Source organism: Rhamphochromis longiceps, linkage group LG23 (genome assembly GCF_057381845.1).
Source record: "Rhamphochromis longiceps isolate RC_006_pf linkage group LG23, R_longiceps_female_GT1.1, whole genome shotgun sequence".
Lineage (NCBI taxonomy): Eukaryota > Metazoa > Chordata > Actinopteri > Cichliformes > Cichlidae > Rhamphochromis > Rhamphochromis longiceps.
The window spans coordinates 13,510,268-13,528,956 of NC_140578.1; the positions used below are offsets into that span (position 1 = coordinate 13,510,268).

Sequence of the window (18,689 nt, forward strand, 5' to 3'; positions counted from 1 at the left end):
CTCAACGTTCATGCATGGGAAACGTTGCTTGCACAGTTGTTTATCTAATTGACTTAATTTTATTGCGATTTCCCCAAAAATACATTAATAAATAAATAAAAACTTCATATGAAAATATATTTTAGTTAAATAAAATAAAATATAATTTAAAGAGACAATAATTAAAAAAAGTTTAACACTGTCAGCTGACATTAACAAAATGCTTATGAAAAATACAAAATCTTTTTTTTCTGGTGCAACCAAAGAATAAATAAATATATGTTGGAAGTTTATAATTAATGCATCCAAAGTTTCAAATTACATCTTCTAGGAGAGGGTGTGGGTCCTTAATTTAAAAAAACAAAACAAAACACGAACTTAATAAAAATGACTTTTAAATTTTATTTATTTATTTTATTTAGCAGAAAAAAATGCACAATGCAAAGACAGCTGGTACCATAGTCGCTGTAATTACATTTCTGTAATTATGAATTTGTTTGTCTGTAATTTGTTTTTTCAGAATTTATTTGTATTTTTGCTTGAACTTTGTCATTTTGGGATTTTTGTTTTCAACTACAGACAGTTACTGTATAACATGAAAGGTAAGGAAAACCATGATAGGGCCTTCTAATTCTCAAATACTCAGGGTGGAAAACACAGCAACCGCTGGTGTTATTTCAGTCATATTTTAAAGTCAACATATGTGTAAAATATTTGCAGTGGAGTACATTCACACACTTGGACTTCATCAGAGACTTTGCTCTTCTCTCCTCAGCCAGTTCCAAAAGAGTTACCAACTAAACCAACAGAACTGGCTAGGCTGTTAGCCTCAACATCTACACCAAGAAAACACAGCCAATGTACACCAACGCATGTCTTCAACCATGTCTATAACTATTGGTGACTATTCCCCAAATATGCAGCATCTTCCAGCCAAACAAATACTCAAACATGGAGCTGCACAGAAGAACTGGGGTGTGTAAACATGTGTCATGAAATAAAGATGAGTTTTAAGGTGGGTAGAACATGTAGTAAGCATGACCCTTTGATGGAAAGAGGAAGAAAGGCTGATCAGAGATGAGTGTGCTGGCTGAGCTACAATAGCTGGGTCTCTGATGGGAACAGGAGCAAAGGCAGAGGCACAAAAGCGAGATGGGTGGAGGTTACAGGCTGCAGCCTTACGACAATGAAGAGGCGTAGTAGTAGAAGCAGTTTGTACTAAAAGAGCACATCAGGAACTGTGCCACCTCACCTTTTTAGTCACAGCTGATTAAAGAGAAAATGTAGATGTATTTCCAATAACACCAAGCCAGAAAGTCCCCTTGAATAAATTGCAAGTCTCAGACTGCCTGCAGTTCCTTTAGGGACCAGCAGATGGAGGCAAATCACTGCAGTGTGACCGGTCTGGTCCTCGCAGCAGATTGTAGCAGCCTACACTCCAAGTTTTAAAAGCAGTCATTTGTGACGTGACATAAAACACACACACAACATGTAATTCAAGCTTTAATATTGGAATTCATTGGAGCATCATTTGCACATATTAAAGGCAAACATGTCTGTGCAAGATAATACTGTGCGGTAAACATTCATCAGCTACTGTATAGTGTAAAAACTCCAAATGAAATGTAACAGTTAATTTAGAAGCAGGTTTCAGGTTCAAACTTACGTTCCAATGCGAGCTTTGCAGAAATCCAAGAAACTAAAAAATGAGTTTACATACATTTGAAGGCTGAGTTAGACACTGGTACACCCATTTAATGTCTCACTAGCACTCAGATAAGTAGATAGCTAAGCTAACTACAAGCTAGTTAGCTTAGCTTAGCATAAAGACTGGAAATAAAGGGGAACTGCTAGCCCGGCTCAGTCTAACTTACAAAGTGAGTTTTTGAGGATGACAGGCAGATGAATTTTTTAGACCTTTGGACAGGTGCAAAGCTAAGCCAACTGACTTCTCTATGATGACAGCACAGATATGTGATTGTCCTCTAAAATGAGAGACAAGGGTTTTTAAAAAATATTTCCAGAAATGCAGCCAGGAAGCTGTACCTCTCAGTCTCACTTCACAGGGCGACCCGTCTTGGAAACGTCTGGATGCACAAAAAAAAGACAAAGAGATGTCATTTAGTGTATTATAGCTGTCTGGAAACCTGAGTAGGTTCCTTGCTGTCTTTGCGAGACTCACCAGGTCTTCCTGGTGGTCTGTGTTTGCTGGTGAGCTCTGAGGTGTCTCTGTAGTCTCTTGGTTTGGGGGTCTGGGGCTCTGGCACACCCGGTCGGGACTTAGCAGGCAAAGGAGGGCGGCTTAGGCCCATCCCGCCTTCTGAGCGTGAGGGCACCACTGGTTTCTTTTGTGATGGGGGATGCAGGCTGACTGGTGTTGGAGGCTGAGGTTTGTTCTCAGAGCAGGTGAAGGAGCGGTTGCGTGGGGTGGGCACCGGAGGGCGATCGGTATCTCCGTCTGCTGTTTTGGAGGATCCAAATAGCACATCTGGGGGTATGAGAAGGTCCTTCTGTTGTTGGTCTTGGTCTTTAGACCGACCATGTGATTTGGTCACTGAACCATACAACGGGTTGTCAAACATCTCTGACGTCTTTCCGTTCTCACCCCTGTCAGAGAAATCATAAGTTAATGACATCGGTTTCATTTTCTATAGAATCAGATCAGATAAAGGTTTAGAGGTATTTTTAGAAATGAAACTGAAGTGTCTTCAAACCAGAAAGAGGCTAACACTTACACAGAAGCAGGCTTTCCCGTGGGGCTGCGTGTGCTCACATCGTAACCCTTCTTTGGCTCTTTTCCGGCTTGTCCACCACAGGGAACATTTCGCGGTGGCATGCTGTAACTCCAGCCTTTATCTATCACATTCCCACCTCTGAATGACACTCCCATGTAATTGGGGTTAGAAATATCATGTGGTTGGTTGCTACAAGACCTGTTAACCAGAAAAAAGAAGAAGAAAAGAAAAGAAAAATCACACTGAGTAGTTTTGATGGTCCAAACCAGCAATCAAAATTAATCAGGCAACAGAAAAACTTGAATCGCAGTCTCATAGCTGCGATTTATGCCACCAGCATGACAGTGGATTGTTTTGCTTCTCTTAACTTTGATTCACCTTCTCCCCAGAGCACACTCCGTCTCTCCAGCATCTCTTCCACCTGCTCCCAGCTCTCACTAAAGATCACAGTCTTATCTGCAAATATCACGTATACAACGACCGCCTGACCTCATCTGTCAGCCTCTCCATCAGCACTGCAAACAAGAAGGAGCTCAGAGCTGATCTCTGATGTAATCCCACCCCCACCATGAGCCCATCAGTACCACAGTTCCTGTCTTGGCACCCTATCATCAGCCTATCATATTCTCTGATCCGCAAAGGCACAGTGCAGCTCGCCCTGACCTTCCCATCCACACTTCTCCATCAACATCTTAAAACAAACATCCCATCTGTAGAGCTCTTTCTCAGCATGAAGCTGCTGTTGTTCACTGATCATCGCCTCTTTTCTTAACTAGCTTCAACAACTTTCTCCCTTATCTTCATGGTATGGCACATCATCTTTATCCCCCTGTAGTTAGAGATCTGCACGTCACCCTTGTTCTTGAAAATTGGTGCTGGTTAACCTCTTCTCCCTTCCTCGGTCATTCTCTCACTTTGCAGGATGATGTGAAACAATCTGGTGAGAAAGTCCCCTGTCCTCCATCTTCACACCTCCACAGCTATGTCATCAGGACCAAAGGATACGTCCAACACCTTCCTAGAAGTTTCCCTCACTACTTCTTCATTACTCTACTTTTCCAGTCATTTGTAACTCTTCCCTACCACCCAGAGCCTGTCTCAACTCCAGCCTGAACTCTACGCATCATTCTTCCACCATTTAATCCCTAGCCCTGTCTTCACTTACTTCCTCTTCTTGATTTTCAAAGTCATCCTACAGCCACCCATCAGATGATTGTGAGAAAACAGCAATATATGATGTCCCGTATATCGCAAAGATTCAAAAGTATTAAACATGGATCAACTTCCGTGCAACAGGCTCATCTGTGTCACAAAACTTTCTCCCACAGTCATATTTTAACACTTGTAAGTGTGGTTTATGGCTGTAAATTCAATTTAAACTCCGGTGTGCACATGTTCCATATGATAGTCTTTACAGATGGACACTGATCAAACATTTTCAGGTTCTGAAGAGGTTTTTCAAACTCTTTGAATGACTTTAATCATAGAGGGCGATCATAAGCTACACAAAAATGTTGACCATATTAGACCTATCCCACAGGGTGATTAGAGAAATTAACCATATTACACTTTTTGAAGCTTTCTCAAAGCTTTGTCAAAGAAAGACATCGAACTGGTGATGCTCCAAGTCAGGTACAGAAAAAAAAATCTGTGCTGAATAAAACTTTGACTTTTTGCCAGTGTGCGTAAAACTCATTTGTTTGCAGAGGTTAAATATGTTTTTCAGCTGTGATGGGTTAAAAATGCTGGAAAAATCTTCACAGCAAAAAGATAAATTTCTGCATGACTTCATTCAATAAATTGAAGTTATTTTCCTGAAATAAAACAACTGATTTTGAGGGTGAGAATGTTTTTCGGATGTGGTTGATTTTATACGTAACGAGCCATGACAGAACATGAGGGAATGCATAACAGGTTCACAAAACCCCCCCAAATCTTACTTATTGAGGTCTCCAGATTTGCCTTTTGAGGCGATGGGGTCATCCCTTTCAATTTTGATGAAATCTGAAAAAACAACCAAAATGAGAACAAAGCTTCAAGAACCGAAGAAGAAAAAAATCGAACAAATACGTCCTGTGTCGAAGCTCAGCCTCACCGTATAGCTTCTCGGTGGGCTTGCCCTCAGAGGTGCGTAGCTGGATGCCACCTGTCAGTGTTCCCGTCTTCTCCCCGTGGTGAGTCAGTGTGATCTGAAACTCGGTGTAGCTGATCTCAGCGGCTCGCAGCGCGACACAGCCCTCTCCTTTAGGGATAACACACCAGCAAACTGTAAGCGCTGCTGAGCCCACCGTATCCAAATTGCAAGCTGTAATGCGAGCTCATTACCGTACGACTCGTCGCTGTCCGTCGACTTCACGCATATCAGGATGTGCTGGTCCAGAAGGTACTCAGGGTCAGAGATGATAGGGGTCAGCTTTAAAAGACAGAAACAATGACTATGAATAACGACTGACTGATGCCATAACTAAGTAGTGTGTGCTGTGAGCTGTGTCTGTGGTTTACCTCTACTTGGTTGCCAAACCAAACTTTTATAGACCCATCGGAGTGCTCGCTGTTCTCTCCCTCTGTAGTCTTTACAGTTTCTGTTGGAAATGCTTGCTTTTAGTCATTGTAGCCCGTTTGATGAGACACTTCACCCAATATTCATGCATACATACATGCATGCTCTGGCCTGCAGTGCTGTTTATTCATATTGATAGTTTTTGGTGTAACCTTTTTCCCTTTGTTTTGAGAAGTCTACTGCAAAGATCTTGGCTGTGCATGACATCAGTAAGAGTAGATAACATATAATCTCAGGCACAGCGAAGGTGGGCTTCAAGGTTAAAACAGTTCATTTCAAGCATGAATAAAATATAAATAAATAAATAAATAAAAATTTAAAAAATTAAAAGATTATTTTGCATTGTGAACAATGCAAAGCTCCTCTAGTAGAGTCCCAGAATAAGAGCATGGAACTGGAAAGGAGAGGAATTGGTCTACTTTAAATAGAGTAAGCAGTTTAATGTAGGAAGTATTTTCTCTCTAGTGTCTACACACATCGACCAGAAGAAGTGTGCAGCTAGCTGACACGGCAGTATTAATGTTTACATCCTGTCACACTGTGAGCAGCGGCTTCTCGGCACGGGTAGGTGCACACTGATTTCTGCACAGTGGTACTACGAGTGGGTGTAGCTCACCAAAGAGAAAACAACTCCCAGGAGAATTTTCTCACAGCCAGGCTTGTGGGGGATTTTTGAGTAATAAAGTTGTGGTTTCAGGAAAGTGTATTTGTCACCTGGTGGCAGGATTCTTTGTATTTTTACAGATTTGAGAGTTTAGTGTTTGCTTTTTCAATTTGTTTCCCTTTGAGTGCCATCAGTGTCCATTGCATTCTGACTGTGACTCATAGACAGCACTTACAATCCAGAGGAAGCATGATTTTTATGTGATTTTGAGGCAAACTGTTCCTTTAAAGCAGAATCTAGTGAGATGCGGTCAATCAGAAAGAGGAAACCTACTCTCCAAGAAACTGGAATGGAATTCGATGAAGAACTTGGTCTTCGATTTTGTCGACAAGATGGCCACACAGTTCATGATCTGAATTCCACCAGGAGGCGCACTGCTGGGATCTGAAAAATAAAAGCGGCATCAGACTGCGGCTATTGAGCGGACTCATCTGTGGCGTAGGTTGGGTGGGGGGTCATACCTTGTTTGGAAACGTACTGCGAGGCAACTCCAACTTCAAATGAGGCGAACACCGGGGAGTGGTCACTTGTCATGATGTTATTAGTGCACCCTGCAAGTTCACACAAACACTTATAAACACTTCTGTGCATATTTTACACATATTAAGCCTGAAAGGACGTCTCAGCTGCAGTTTCACTTCAATCTTTGGACACTTTTGCGTTCAAGGGTTTTTTTCTTATTTTCTAAGTGCGAAACAAAACGTGAAAACAAAAGAAGAAGAGCGTGAGGGCCACAGAGAATGAACATTAGAACAGTGGAAATCTGACTCTGATCAGTCAAAAATCAGAGGTTCTGAGAGATGCAGAGGAAGTAAATAGATGTTAATCTGCATTGTTCTACCTCAAAATATGGAGGAAAGGGTGTAGTTTGATGGTGGGATCATCATTTGTTTTTCAGTTGGACACAGAGTGCTGCATCAAATGTTCTGTGCTGGTTTGAGCTTAGAGTGAAACAAAAACAGCTAACAAAAGGTCAGTGTGTGTGTGTGGTCCTGGTGATGAGCTCATGAAGTTGGCTGAAGAAGTGACGAGCGTATAAACTGCATTTACATTTCATTTCATACACTTGATAGTAGCAAACTCTTGAATGAGCGGGTGTGTCAAACTTTAGTCTAGTACTGTACATTTTTATACATTATTGATCTATATATAAAATTAGTGAACGATTATTCTCTATATATTATAAAAGGTCTAACTTTAGGAAATGTTCATGGTTTTGCTACAGCTCAATGAAGACTGCAGTCAGCAGCAGCAGTTGAAAGATTAATACGATAAAATGGCTCATTATTTATTTTATGTAGGCACCAATAAGTTCATATTGGCTGCTTGGTCCAGTTAAAGACAGTTATTTGGAATTAATTAAGTGAGCTAAACTCTCTTTTTCCACACACACACACACACACACACACACACACACACACACACACACACACACACATATATATATATATATATATATATATATATATATATATATATTAGGGGTGCAACGATACACAAAATTCATGGTTCAGTTCGATACTTTGTGTCACGGTTCGATATTTTTTCGATACAAAAAAATGTTCATGCCTTTTTAATTTGTCATATAAATATATATTTTAACTCAAAAGACAGAAACAATCACTCATCTTTGGAAAAGAGTTTATTACAGAGAAATGGCTCTTTCCAAAATAAAAGCTATATTCTTTTTATACGCTTCTTCTGGGCTATATTCTCAGCAGCCTATTAAACATATCAGGTCCCCATAAGGAGAATCATGTGCTAACGGCTATCTAAATGACTCGGGTAAAGTTTGTAGCATGCGTGCTTGTTGTTTTTGTCTGCTTCCACTTGTCTTTGCACTAGGATGATGTCGGCGTAAATGTGCAGTCATATTCATTGTGTTCCCACTAGTGCTGTCAGCGTTAATGTCGTTAAAATGACATTAACGGCATAACGCGGCAAATCTCTGTTAACGAGTTACCGCTGATCGCCCCGTGCGTGGGACTGGACGGCCAACACGTTAACAAGCTGACTGCGCTAACGCACTAGTTCCCACCAATTGAGCATTGCATGGCACATCCGACATACTGTTTTTTTTACTTTTGTCCATGACACGCTTATCATCAGGGTCATGCTTCACATGAAAACCAAGATAGTTCCAAAGGCCAGATCTGAATGAGGGTGGGGGAGGTTCAATTTCGGCTAGCGTTGAGGCAGTTGCCATGTTGCAACGAGCTTAGCTTCTGTCTTGCTAGCTTGCGCTGCGCTCAGTAGATCTGCACTCGACAGTGCAGCCTAGGCGGAGTAGTCGAACGCAGATTCACTGAGCGCTCAACACAGACAGCATCGTCAGAAGAAAAGTTGATAAAACAAATAAATTTTTTTGTATTGTTCATACATATGCCTACCGAACCGAAAGCACTGTATCGAACGGTTCAATATCGATACATGTGTTGTTGCACCCCTGGTATATATATACATCCCTGTATGTATAATATAGCCGCAGAAAAAAAGGTTTAACAGAAGATTACTCACCGTATGCTTGGCAGACAACATGAACCAGAGGATATGACTTTCGTAGGACGCGATCACACCAGGATGGCAAATTGTATTTTGTCTGTAGAGTTAAAATCATCTTAATTTTAATATCAATATAAAATACTTGAATTTTCAAATTGAAGACTGTAAAACAATTCAAGTATAACTCTACATAAATAGCCCAACATATAAGAAGCATGATGGGCAGTCATTTGTGGAAGAAACATGAGCAAATAGCCCTGCTAACGTGGATCGGTTCAAGAGATCGTGCTGCATGTTCAACCGTTTGCTATCAGTAAATGTGATTTTTGACTTTTCCTAAACTGTCGATGAAAGAATAATAAGCCAACAAAAATCCAAACCAAGAATATTCAACGATAGGTAACTTAAATTAAAATTAAATTCAAAAGATGAAACCTCATTAAAATGAAATAGGCTGTAAGTACACTAAAAGTATGTAGTTAAAATTAAGAGTACGTTAAAACAAATAAAATTAAATTTTATGCATAATAAGAAACTAATAACATTCGAACATGATGAAGTGAATAAAATAATTTGGGATTAAATTTAAAAAAATTACAGCAATGAAGCAGATAAAATTAAAAGTCTCAGTGAAGTGACCGTGATGCATAGTAGGGGAACAGAGATGTGATAAAACGTGAGCTTACCCCTGTCGCTTTGGCCTTTGTGTAGGCGTACCTCTCTCGTGTGTCTCTTTCAAATCGATACGTGGGCGCGAATGTGATTTCTTCTTCAGCTACAATCAAAATAGAATAAAACCCGTATGTATGCAAACACAATTATAAGAAAAAGGACAGTGTTTTGCAGAAAATCCCAAGCATGGCAACAACAGTGAAGACACTTCTTTCTGCTGTATGCCTACATGTACTGATCAGTATTCATCAAAGCTCACCAAAATGCAAGAAGACCTTGCTCTCTTTCCTCTCCATGCTGAGCTGGTCTTTGGTGAGCAGTTCCTGGTACTGCTGCTGTTTGATCTTTGACACAATGTTTTCAGCTTCCTGTGAAGGGAACAGGGGAAAGTAGTGACTGGAAGTGTTAGCAGCTGAGAGCTCAGACACCTGACAACCAGCAGGGTTAAAAAAAAAATATATATATAACCATGCATCTGAGAGAAAAACCACAACAAAGCAAAGTCCATGAATCTGTATGTAAAGTAGATATAAAACAAGGTTTATGACTTACAGAAGATGGCATTTCAACGCGGTAGTTCAGATCTCCAAGCCAGAAGAGGTGCGTGAAGCGATGTGTGATGTCAAACGGATTAAGCTTCTTGTCTCCTAGATTCAGAAATCTCAGGATGCTGGCATAGTTTTGATTCCGTCTGCAAATACAGCAAAAAATATTGGAGTAACATCAAAAATGTGAGGAATCAGTGGAGGAAGCAATAAAGTTTTCTGTTTCTACTGCCATTTAGCAAAACGTTGACTTTTAAAGCAAGGCTTCAGAAAGAGGAGGATACATATTCATCATTTATGTTGTCCAGGTTAAATATAGGTAAATAAATAAATAAAAAACATGAATAATTTTTAAAAATCCAACATGAAAAATGACAAAGATGGTTGCCATCGTGGCCGTGTGACTAGTATAAGGGGATGATGATGAGAGTAAAAAAGATGGAAAATAAATAATTTTTTTAAAAGTATAAAGTATAAAGATGGATGTAGCTTGCTGGGTTGAAAAGTGAAGCTAACATAGAATTGTCTTAAACATGGATGTTTTTCTAAAAACCAGCAGGGGGCGACTTCTGCGGTTGCCAAAAAAAGACTTGTGATTGTGTTTAAGACAGCCGCCGCCGACTCCCACTGTAACCTCAGTGAACACTCGCCTGAAGGCTTCACAGGCTCAGTCTCTAGTTTCAGATAATATTGAATAAAACAGCTGTTTTATTTTTTAAATTAGTCAGAAAGGATGTTCATCCAGGGTAACAGCTAGGCAAATACACAGATAATATGAAGGATGGACATGGGTACTGTGATGTCACTCGCTGGTTTGTAAAGTTCCATTTTGAAACCTTGAGATGAGCGTTTTCACCAACGCCATCTTGGCTGCAAAAAACCCAGAGTGATGAAGGGCACGGTACTGATTTTGAAGCCACGCACTTGGTTAGTGACTTATAAGCCATTAGGCGATGAGCATTATTTAGTGGTTGCCTTTAAACGTTTTGCACATGTGTGTTTCACAACTCTCACTGAATCGCCCTGCAGACGATTATTTATTGGTGCTTTGCTTTAGCTGAGTGCTTAGAACTACTAGTGAGTATTTGCCGTTTCCTATTGGTAGGAGTATTTTTAGTTGAAACATTTGTTTTCAGCGCTTTTGGTTTGCTGACATCTTTATTTTGTTGTGTATTTTAAATTCTTTCATAACAAATGGTAAATGGACACCTCGGGCTCTATCTGAGCACTCATAGCGCTTTGTACAACTTGCCTCATTCACCCATATTCAAGGGCTTTTTTTCCCCCATGGTTTTTCTACTTACTCTCCAACATTCACACACACATTCAAACACATTCTCAGGGTTCGTATCTTTCCCAGGGATATTTGGTATACAGACTGGTTCAGGCAGGGATTGAACCACCAGCCTACCAATTAGTAGATGACCTGAATGGACTTTTCATTTTTACTCCCATCCTCCCCTAGTTCATTTTTGGAAAGTTAGCATTATTTTAGCAGTTCTGGATCCAGATCTGGACGAAACCCCAAATTGTTGGTCTGAGGCAAGAAAAATAACAAATGTTTCCAAAAATGCAGTAGCTAGGGCAGTAATCAAGCGTTGCGATCAAATGTTGCAACGTTAATTTCTGATAATCGTGCAAATTGTTGTGTTTGATTAGAATAACTGTGGTCTGTCCAAATAAATACATACTGCACACAGTGCACAACATGAAAATGTACTAGATTGAGTATACCTACCAAGCTGCAGCTCATTTTGTCATGCAGAATGCTTGTTAAGTTGACCATACAAGCACTCAAACCTCAAGGTTCTTTTTATAGGTTAAGGTAAAGGTCCTACAATATTTAGCAGCTAGCACAATTTAACTGCTAAGCTAATATTTAACAGATAATGTTAACTGTTTTTGCAAAGACGATTAAAAAAAGTGTTTCTGGCTACATTTTGTCAATGTCAGCAGCAGGCTAAAACCAAATTGTGCTGATTGTTAGGCACATTTACATTTCCTGCTTTCCATTTACTGAACTGCTAAGTTTCTGTTAGGAAGTAGTGAATAATTGAACAGGGGGGTATTTTGCACATGTCACTAGACAATTAGGATTTTTACCTCCCCATCCATCATTGAAATGACACCTTTGTTGATATCTGCATCGGGTTTTCCCTGAAGAGGCTATAAAAATGCTAGCGCATTTCAAAGAGATTTGTGACTTCTATCAAAGGAAAGCCGCAAAGAGTTGAGTTTAATTTGTTTAAGCCTAGATACATTTTTTGTTGATAAATGTCCGGGGTATTGCCTTAACTAAAGGCAAACCAATCATGGTTATTTGCATAGTTACCCTCAAAGGTTAATTTTGAGCCCAGGAACCCTGTGTATATGTATGTTGTATATGTTTATATGATGTTACCAATCAATTCAAACTTTTTAAAGATACTTTGAAAAGTGTAACTTTCTCCTCACCTGAGCTTCTTCTCACTTCCAGAGGTCAGATGACTGTTGACAAAGCCAAAAGATGTCCCATTGAACATGAAGGACACTCCTACTGCGCCCTTGTTTCCTGCAATTGAAACCAGTAAACACTGATGGGTCATTTTTCTGTGAACTTTTATGAGCAATCATTACAGGCCTCAAGGAGAAGTGGAACTGCTTACCCAAGGTGTTGGCGATTCCTGTCTTCACGCTGTCTGAAAAAACATGAGAGATCCTGTTTTCATGCTCAGGCTTGGCCAGGACCACGATACGAATATTCCACAGTGTGTGAATTGCCACCTGGATGTTTGGAGATGTTTAGAATATTTGATTCATTAGTGCTTTGTGTTTGCATTCAGCTACAAATTCAAAACTTTGCCACAGTTACTCACTTGTTTAAAGCTAATGTTTGTGATGTTCCTCAGGACACCTTTCACTGTATCTGCCCATTCTCGCTCACCCAAAGGATCCTCCTGAGTCCCAATGACATAAAAATCATGTGGAATATGATCTGCTGTGTCATCTTGTGTCTTCCCTTGGCCCTTACACTGAAACCAGGAGTTGATGTTCGGGGGAGGGCCGGCATTTCCTGTAGGTTTGCAGATCCGTTTTTATATTATATACAGTTAAGTTAACTGAAGCACTGAATTCTGTATGACATCACTGTTACCCATGTTCCAGGTGCCAACAAACACTGTGATCATGTCTGGTTCAGGCTTTTCTGAGTGTTTGTTTTTCATTTGCTGAAGCAGCTGACAGAAGCCCTCTCTTTTCTGGATTCACAAGACAACAAAACACATCACATTTAATGAAGTGCACATGACTGAGGTCAGAATAGGGAGCATTGCCTTTAAAAAGACGCTTACCTTTGTGTCATCAAACACAAACTCTTTCCGCAGAACTTTTTCTTTCTCCGTCTCCACCGCAATGACCAGCTTGGCGTGCATTTTCTGGGATTTCACCAACTGCAGGACTGATGGATAAGAGCAGTATTCTTATTAAGTTAAGTGCTTTTGATAGTTGAAAGTAGTTCTTGACATTTGTTTTCACACATGCTATTTGCACTTGCTGCAGAGAAGGTGCAACTTCCAGGCTGAAGAATCAAGCACAAAGTCTGCAGCTCCTTTAATGAGGCTGTCTCAAAAATCAAGGGACTCTTCATAGACACTGTTGTTAAAACATCAAGTTTCACAGCAGTAATAAACATTTTTTTCCACTTCCAATAAACAAAAATACCTCCCATCTGTTCTCTTTTACTTATCCTTATCAGGGTTGTGAGAGGACTTGAATCTTATCCCAGCTATCATAGGGCGAGAGGTGAGGTCACCCTGGGCAGATCGCCAGTCTGTCCCCCCTTCACAACAACTCCGGTGAATTGATTTTTTCAAACTCATCTATCTGCTTCTTTGATTGTGCGTTCACTATCTGTCAGGCTTCACCTTTACTAACTGTAGTCACTTAACTGGATCTCTTAGCACTCATAAAAATCTTTGCTACATCGCTTCAGTTTATGTATATGAATACAGCAAAATGAACAAACTTGCAACAGAGTCATTCTCTTCTCCAAAACTGGCCACTTCTGGCCAAAAAGCTCAACTTGAGGATTAAAAACAAAGAGTCCAAAACGAATACATAACATTAGGGTGGCTACATTCATCTTTTATACTGTCTGTAGTAGCACGCACCAGTGGTCCATGTATGACGTTTTCTACATAATGATTTTTAAGGCTTACTGACTGATTAAAACTCTTATGACTACAAGTCCCACTTTATCTGTCTATTAGCATGGAAAAATTGCTTTTGTGGCACTACTTAAAGTTCCTAATTTCTTAAGATACTGACCCGAGTCAAATGTACCACCTGAATACATTTTTCTGAACTTTACAAACTCAAAGATGTTCTTATATATAATTAGTAATTTAGAAATCAATAACTGTAACTGCTTCCTCCAATGAACCAGGCTAATGTACCTTCTCTGTGGTCTCACACGTGTAAGAGCAATCTTCTAACGATTAGCGTGTTCTTGAAATATGTCAGAATGTTTGATTCTAATAATAAATGTTTCATTCTGGTAGCTAATTACTCCAAAATAAAGACCAAGTGAAAAACATTGCTTCTTTTCTTTGCAAAACAGCAGGACAGAGCACAGGGTAAAATACAAAAGCTCTGGTGGACACTATAGGCACTGTAGCCATTTAGTCGAGTCTAGAAAATATAGCAAGATACTGTAAAATATTCCGCCAACACAGAACGCTGAGTTTAACACCTTTGTTTTTCTATTGTAACGTCAATAGAGACAAGGGATCACCAAATTTTATTAAAATCCTTCCAACAAAATTAAAAAAAGAAATCACCAAAGTGATTTTGAGATTAATCCGATTAAATTAATCATTCTGATGTTTGCATTTTGTGACAATCAATTGTTTGAGATAGAAATGAACTCCTCAAGTCCTTACTTTTATTGTGCACAAAGTATTTGTCTTCGGGTCCATCTTTTGACTTCTTAAAGTAGAGCTTCCCACTTTCAATGTCCACTTTCAGGAACATCTTTGTGGAAATACCAAGAGATTCTTGTTTGACCTACCAGTGAAAGAAGAAATCGATCAAATAAACCATACACACGTATGACAAATGTTATGTAGACATAAGTACTAAAGAAAGCACCTCAAACGTAACGATTGGTATGAGAGATTTCCGTGGGCCCGCATCAAATCCAACATACTCAAAAACAGAACCTTTAACCTGAAAAAAGGAAGCAGAGTCGTCCTTTGTAATATCTTATAACATTTTCTATTATCATATAAAAAGCTGTTGTTAAAACATATTACAGTACTTTACCTTATCTTCTATCGAGTAGAGCAGTTTTGTTAGTTGCTCAAGTCTACAGGACACAGGACCCGAATCACAGAAATTCTGAAAATAAGGAGGAAATACATGAAGAGAACAGCTTTTTAAGCGCTGATAATACTGCAAAGGATTATGGGTGCCACCAACTTGTTTTGGTCCAATCCCTGGAGAGAGCTGTTGGTCGAGCGTTCTGTGAAACACCTCCAGAGTTGGCATGACGCGGGAAATTTCACTGCCTCGCAAAAAAGTTCAGCGCGTGGGTCAATCAACCCAATCCATTCAAGTGTATGTAATATTACACATTCCATTAAATGGACACCATACCTGTTTAGGTTCTTGCAGACTGCCATTATAAGCTTCTTGAGGCCAGGCAGGTTAGGGTTACCGTTTTGAACTTGTTCAGCATCTAAGCAGACTGAAGTCCTGAAGTATTCTTGGATGGCCATTTCATGCTCTTCTGGTAAGCTGGAGACATAAGAGAAATGTAAATTAAAACACTTCTAGTCTCAGTTAGCTTCAGGAAAATTCATATTAGTAATTGTTTTGGAAAGTTTGGTGCCGAATGCCTAAATTCTACTTTTATAGTGCTGTTGTAGGTACAAGAGACATTGCAACTGTCTGTAATTGTGACCATACATGGACAAGTCCATATGCTGCAGTTTCGCCAGGTATATGTCTGATAAGGATTTGGAGGCTTGCTCTGAAGTCTTGGAGTCACCGTCCTTTACATCAAGTGGGATGTTTCTGGGTGGGAGCTGTGGAGGATGACTGTTTTGTTCTGCAGAATAGACATAAAGTGTGTTTAGGACAAACAATACTTTCTCATCCATATCAAAACCAATATAGAGACAAAGTGAAGTTTTTGACCTGGCTCCTCTTCTACCTCCTCCTCCCACTGGACAGAGTACTGCAGGTGGGTGACTAAACCCATGTTGGGGCTATAATACGCCTCCACCAGCTCAGGTAGCATTGTGAAGAACCTAATAGGCACTCCTTCAGATGCCTGCAGAGAAGATAACAGCAAACATTTTTTTTAATCACTCTTTGTAAACAAAAGGATGAATTTTGTTGTTGTTACCAAAGCAGATGACATAACCTGTAAGTGTTACTTCCCATATGATGTCAGACCTGTCTACTGTCTGCGGTATTTTCCAGTTGCATTCTAAGACATTCCTTTGTAATTTTGCAATTTATTTCATTTAAAAGAACATATTATTACCCATAAATCATCAGCTATTTTAAGGAAGTAAACATATCCCTGCTCTGTCATAAGAATTAAATCGTACACTTAAACCATTAACAGAAATAGGTTTTAAAAACTATAGTCCCTTAAATAGGTTTGGTTTCTCTATATAGCTACATTGCATTTAGTCTCTTGTGCGGCTCGTAAAACTCAATTGTGAAACTTGCAGTCATTGGGCAGTTACATTATTTTAAAGCACTTTCTTTAAACTAAACTGCACAGGTGTACATTATTACCTCATCTAACAAGTTTTTAAAAGCACGAAATGGTCACATTTTACCTGGCACGTTAGAAGGTAACAGTGCTGACTTATCGTTTCCTAGAAACCTGACACGTTGCTACTTCATACCAGTAAACTTATTTCAGGACTCAGCACATTTTGCTGTTACAGAATTTCTATCTAAGGCCACGGGTTTGCATAGCAATTATACATAGCTGTTATGTCAGTGCATAAATCAGTCATTTAGAAGCTCTCTAGCATTTTCACCTTTTTTTTAATAATTACAGTATTTAAAAAAAACATACAGATGATACTCTGTTCAATCTTTCTGTCAAGCCCAAGGTGTTTATATCCTCTCTGTGGGGCCTGTTAGTTTTCTAATCTCTTCAGACTTACACTGCAAAGCTGACACTGAACAAATACCAAGATAATGAAGCATCTGCTGATCTGCTTCTGATCAGATTGAGTCTTGCTTTTATCATTACCAACTAATTTACTGCAAAACTCTTAGTTCCTGCTTCAGTTTCTGTACTGGCTCATTGTAGGGTAGTTCGCCAATGGCAGATTAAATACAAATGAGAAGCAGGCATTTGTCATTTGCTGAACCATAAAGTCTCTTTTCTATAGATTTAAAAATCATAGTAAATAACAGAGGTATTTATGGCTTTTTTAGGGTGATGTTGTTGTGCTCCCAGTCTGTAATCCTAAGTCTGTAAATTTTACATTTTAAGGCTTTTAAATTACTATCAGTGTAGCTTTGTGAGGCAGTGATATTTAGTGTATAATAAGAGAATATGTTTTAAACTGCAGCCTTGTAAGCAGCTCTGAGTTACTGAGCTAACAGACAGTTTTGTGCTGAAATCTGTATGCCTGCATGCTAACATTCAACAGAGACTACCTGCTGATGTTTAACATGTCATCTTTATTCTTTCAGTTAATGCTCATACCTCCAAGCTGAAGCTATTAATACTTATTAATACTGGGGGTATTCGATCATCAGATTGAAATTCAACTATAATGATGCATTATTGTGTTTATTAAATTTTATTCTAATCAATCTGATAACTGGAAACGTCACACGTGCGCGGTCATACACCAAAAATACATGCGGCTTCAGATTCTAGTGATCTTGAAAGTCATTTACGCATTCATCTCGCCTGTTGTTAGGATACTTCAGTCTGGGTCAAAGTGGTGGACAGTAAATACATGTGTGGGCTTACATCTTTAATTAGGTTACAACTGAGCATTGCACTAGCAATGTGTGACTAATACTTTTGAAAATATCATTTCATCTTCACAGTACCTATAATAACTCATCTGGGTTCGGACCAGAACGATGGAAACTGTGAACCCACCTGGACAGAGAGCTTCTTGTCTTCATTTGGCAGGATTCTGTATGTGTACACACAGTTCTGATATCTGTGGATCAAATAAATGCAAATGTCTGTGGTTGGAACATGGAATGAATGTAAGGTGAAGAAACAAGCGGATTCAATGTGTTGAGTGAGCAGTTGGAATCATTTTTAAATGAAGGTTACCCAATGGAAGATGATGTGCAGAGGGGAAAGGGTGGTGCTTTGTGGCTGCACTGTATGCAAATAAAAGGGAACTAGTCTTGTGTTGCAGTGTGTATGTGCAAAAAAAGAAAAAAAAATGTAATGTGATATGGTGAGACAGTTTTAGGAACTTTAACTAATAACTGTGTTATAGCTACAGTGCACAAACGATCATGTTTGGAATTGTGTTTCTTGAACAAAATATACAGTTTGACAACCAGATCGTGTCGATTCGATACGATTCACAGCTGGTGCTGCATGTCACGAAGGTTTAATGAAGTAGAAACATGAAGTATATGCAGGCATTTTAGAATCAACCGCGAGCCATAATAAAAAGAAACAATAACTTACAAAACACAGAGGGCATAGGCTCCCTGTATGGATTCACTGTCCCGGATGAGGAAGCTTCCATCTCTTGCTGCTTTGGAAAGTAGATCCTCAGCTTTGGATCGAGTTATATTGCCATGGTACCAAGGTTGATAACTTGGCATCCTGTTTTTCACCCAAGAGCTCGATCTCAGGAGCTTTGCATGTGATCTCAAAAAAAATGATCCCAGCAAAACAAAGTAGACTCAATTTTTCTTTCTGGCTATTTTCATCTTCTCATGGTGCATACTTTTTAGTTCTTTCTTTCACTTGTTCATCCACTGCCTCCGCAAATTGTAAAAGGAAGCTGCTACTAGCTCAGCCCTGAACTTCCTCA

At 39.4% G+C, this 18,689-nt stretch overlaps 1 protein-coding gene across 1 annotated transcript; it reads right to left on the reverse strand.

Annotated features, from left to right (window-relative positions):
- Window positions 1-892: 892 nt before the first annotated feature.
- On the reverse strand, window positions 893-18,644 carry inpp5d (inositol polyphosphate-5-phosphatase D). Its single transcript, XM_085397657.1, has 27 exons — window positions 18,338-18,644; window positions 17,786-17,849; window positions 15,835-15,970; window positions 15,604-15,745; window positions 15,292-15,432; window positions 15,115-15,199; window positions 14,959-15,033; window positions 14,785-14,862; window positions 14,577-14,700; window positions 12,987-13,093; window positions 12,791-12,893; window positions 12,513-12,709; window positions 12,303-12,420; window positions 12,112-12,208; window positions 9,665-9,803; window positions 9,372-9,480; window positions 9,127-9,215; window positions 8,456-8,537; window positions 6,400-6,489; window positions 6,212-6,322; window positions 5,217-5,296; window positions 5,040-5,127; window positions 4,810-4,956; window positions 4,655-4,718; window positions 2,715-2,912; window positions 2,162-2,586; window positions 893-2,066 (listed from the first exon to the last, which is right to left on the reverse strand). The coding sequence occupies exons 1-27, from the start codon at window positions 18,475-18,477 to the stop codon at window positions 2,035-2,037; spliced, it is 3,261 nt and encodes a 1,086-aa protein (XP_085253783.1). The 5' UTR covers window positions 18,478-18,644; the 3' UTR covers window positions 893-2,034.
- Window positions 18,645-18,689: the final 45 nt, after the last annotated feature.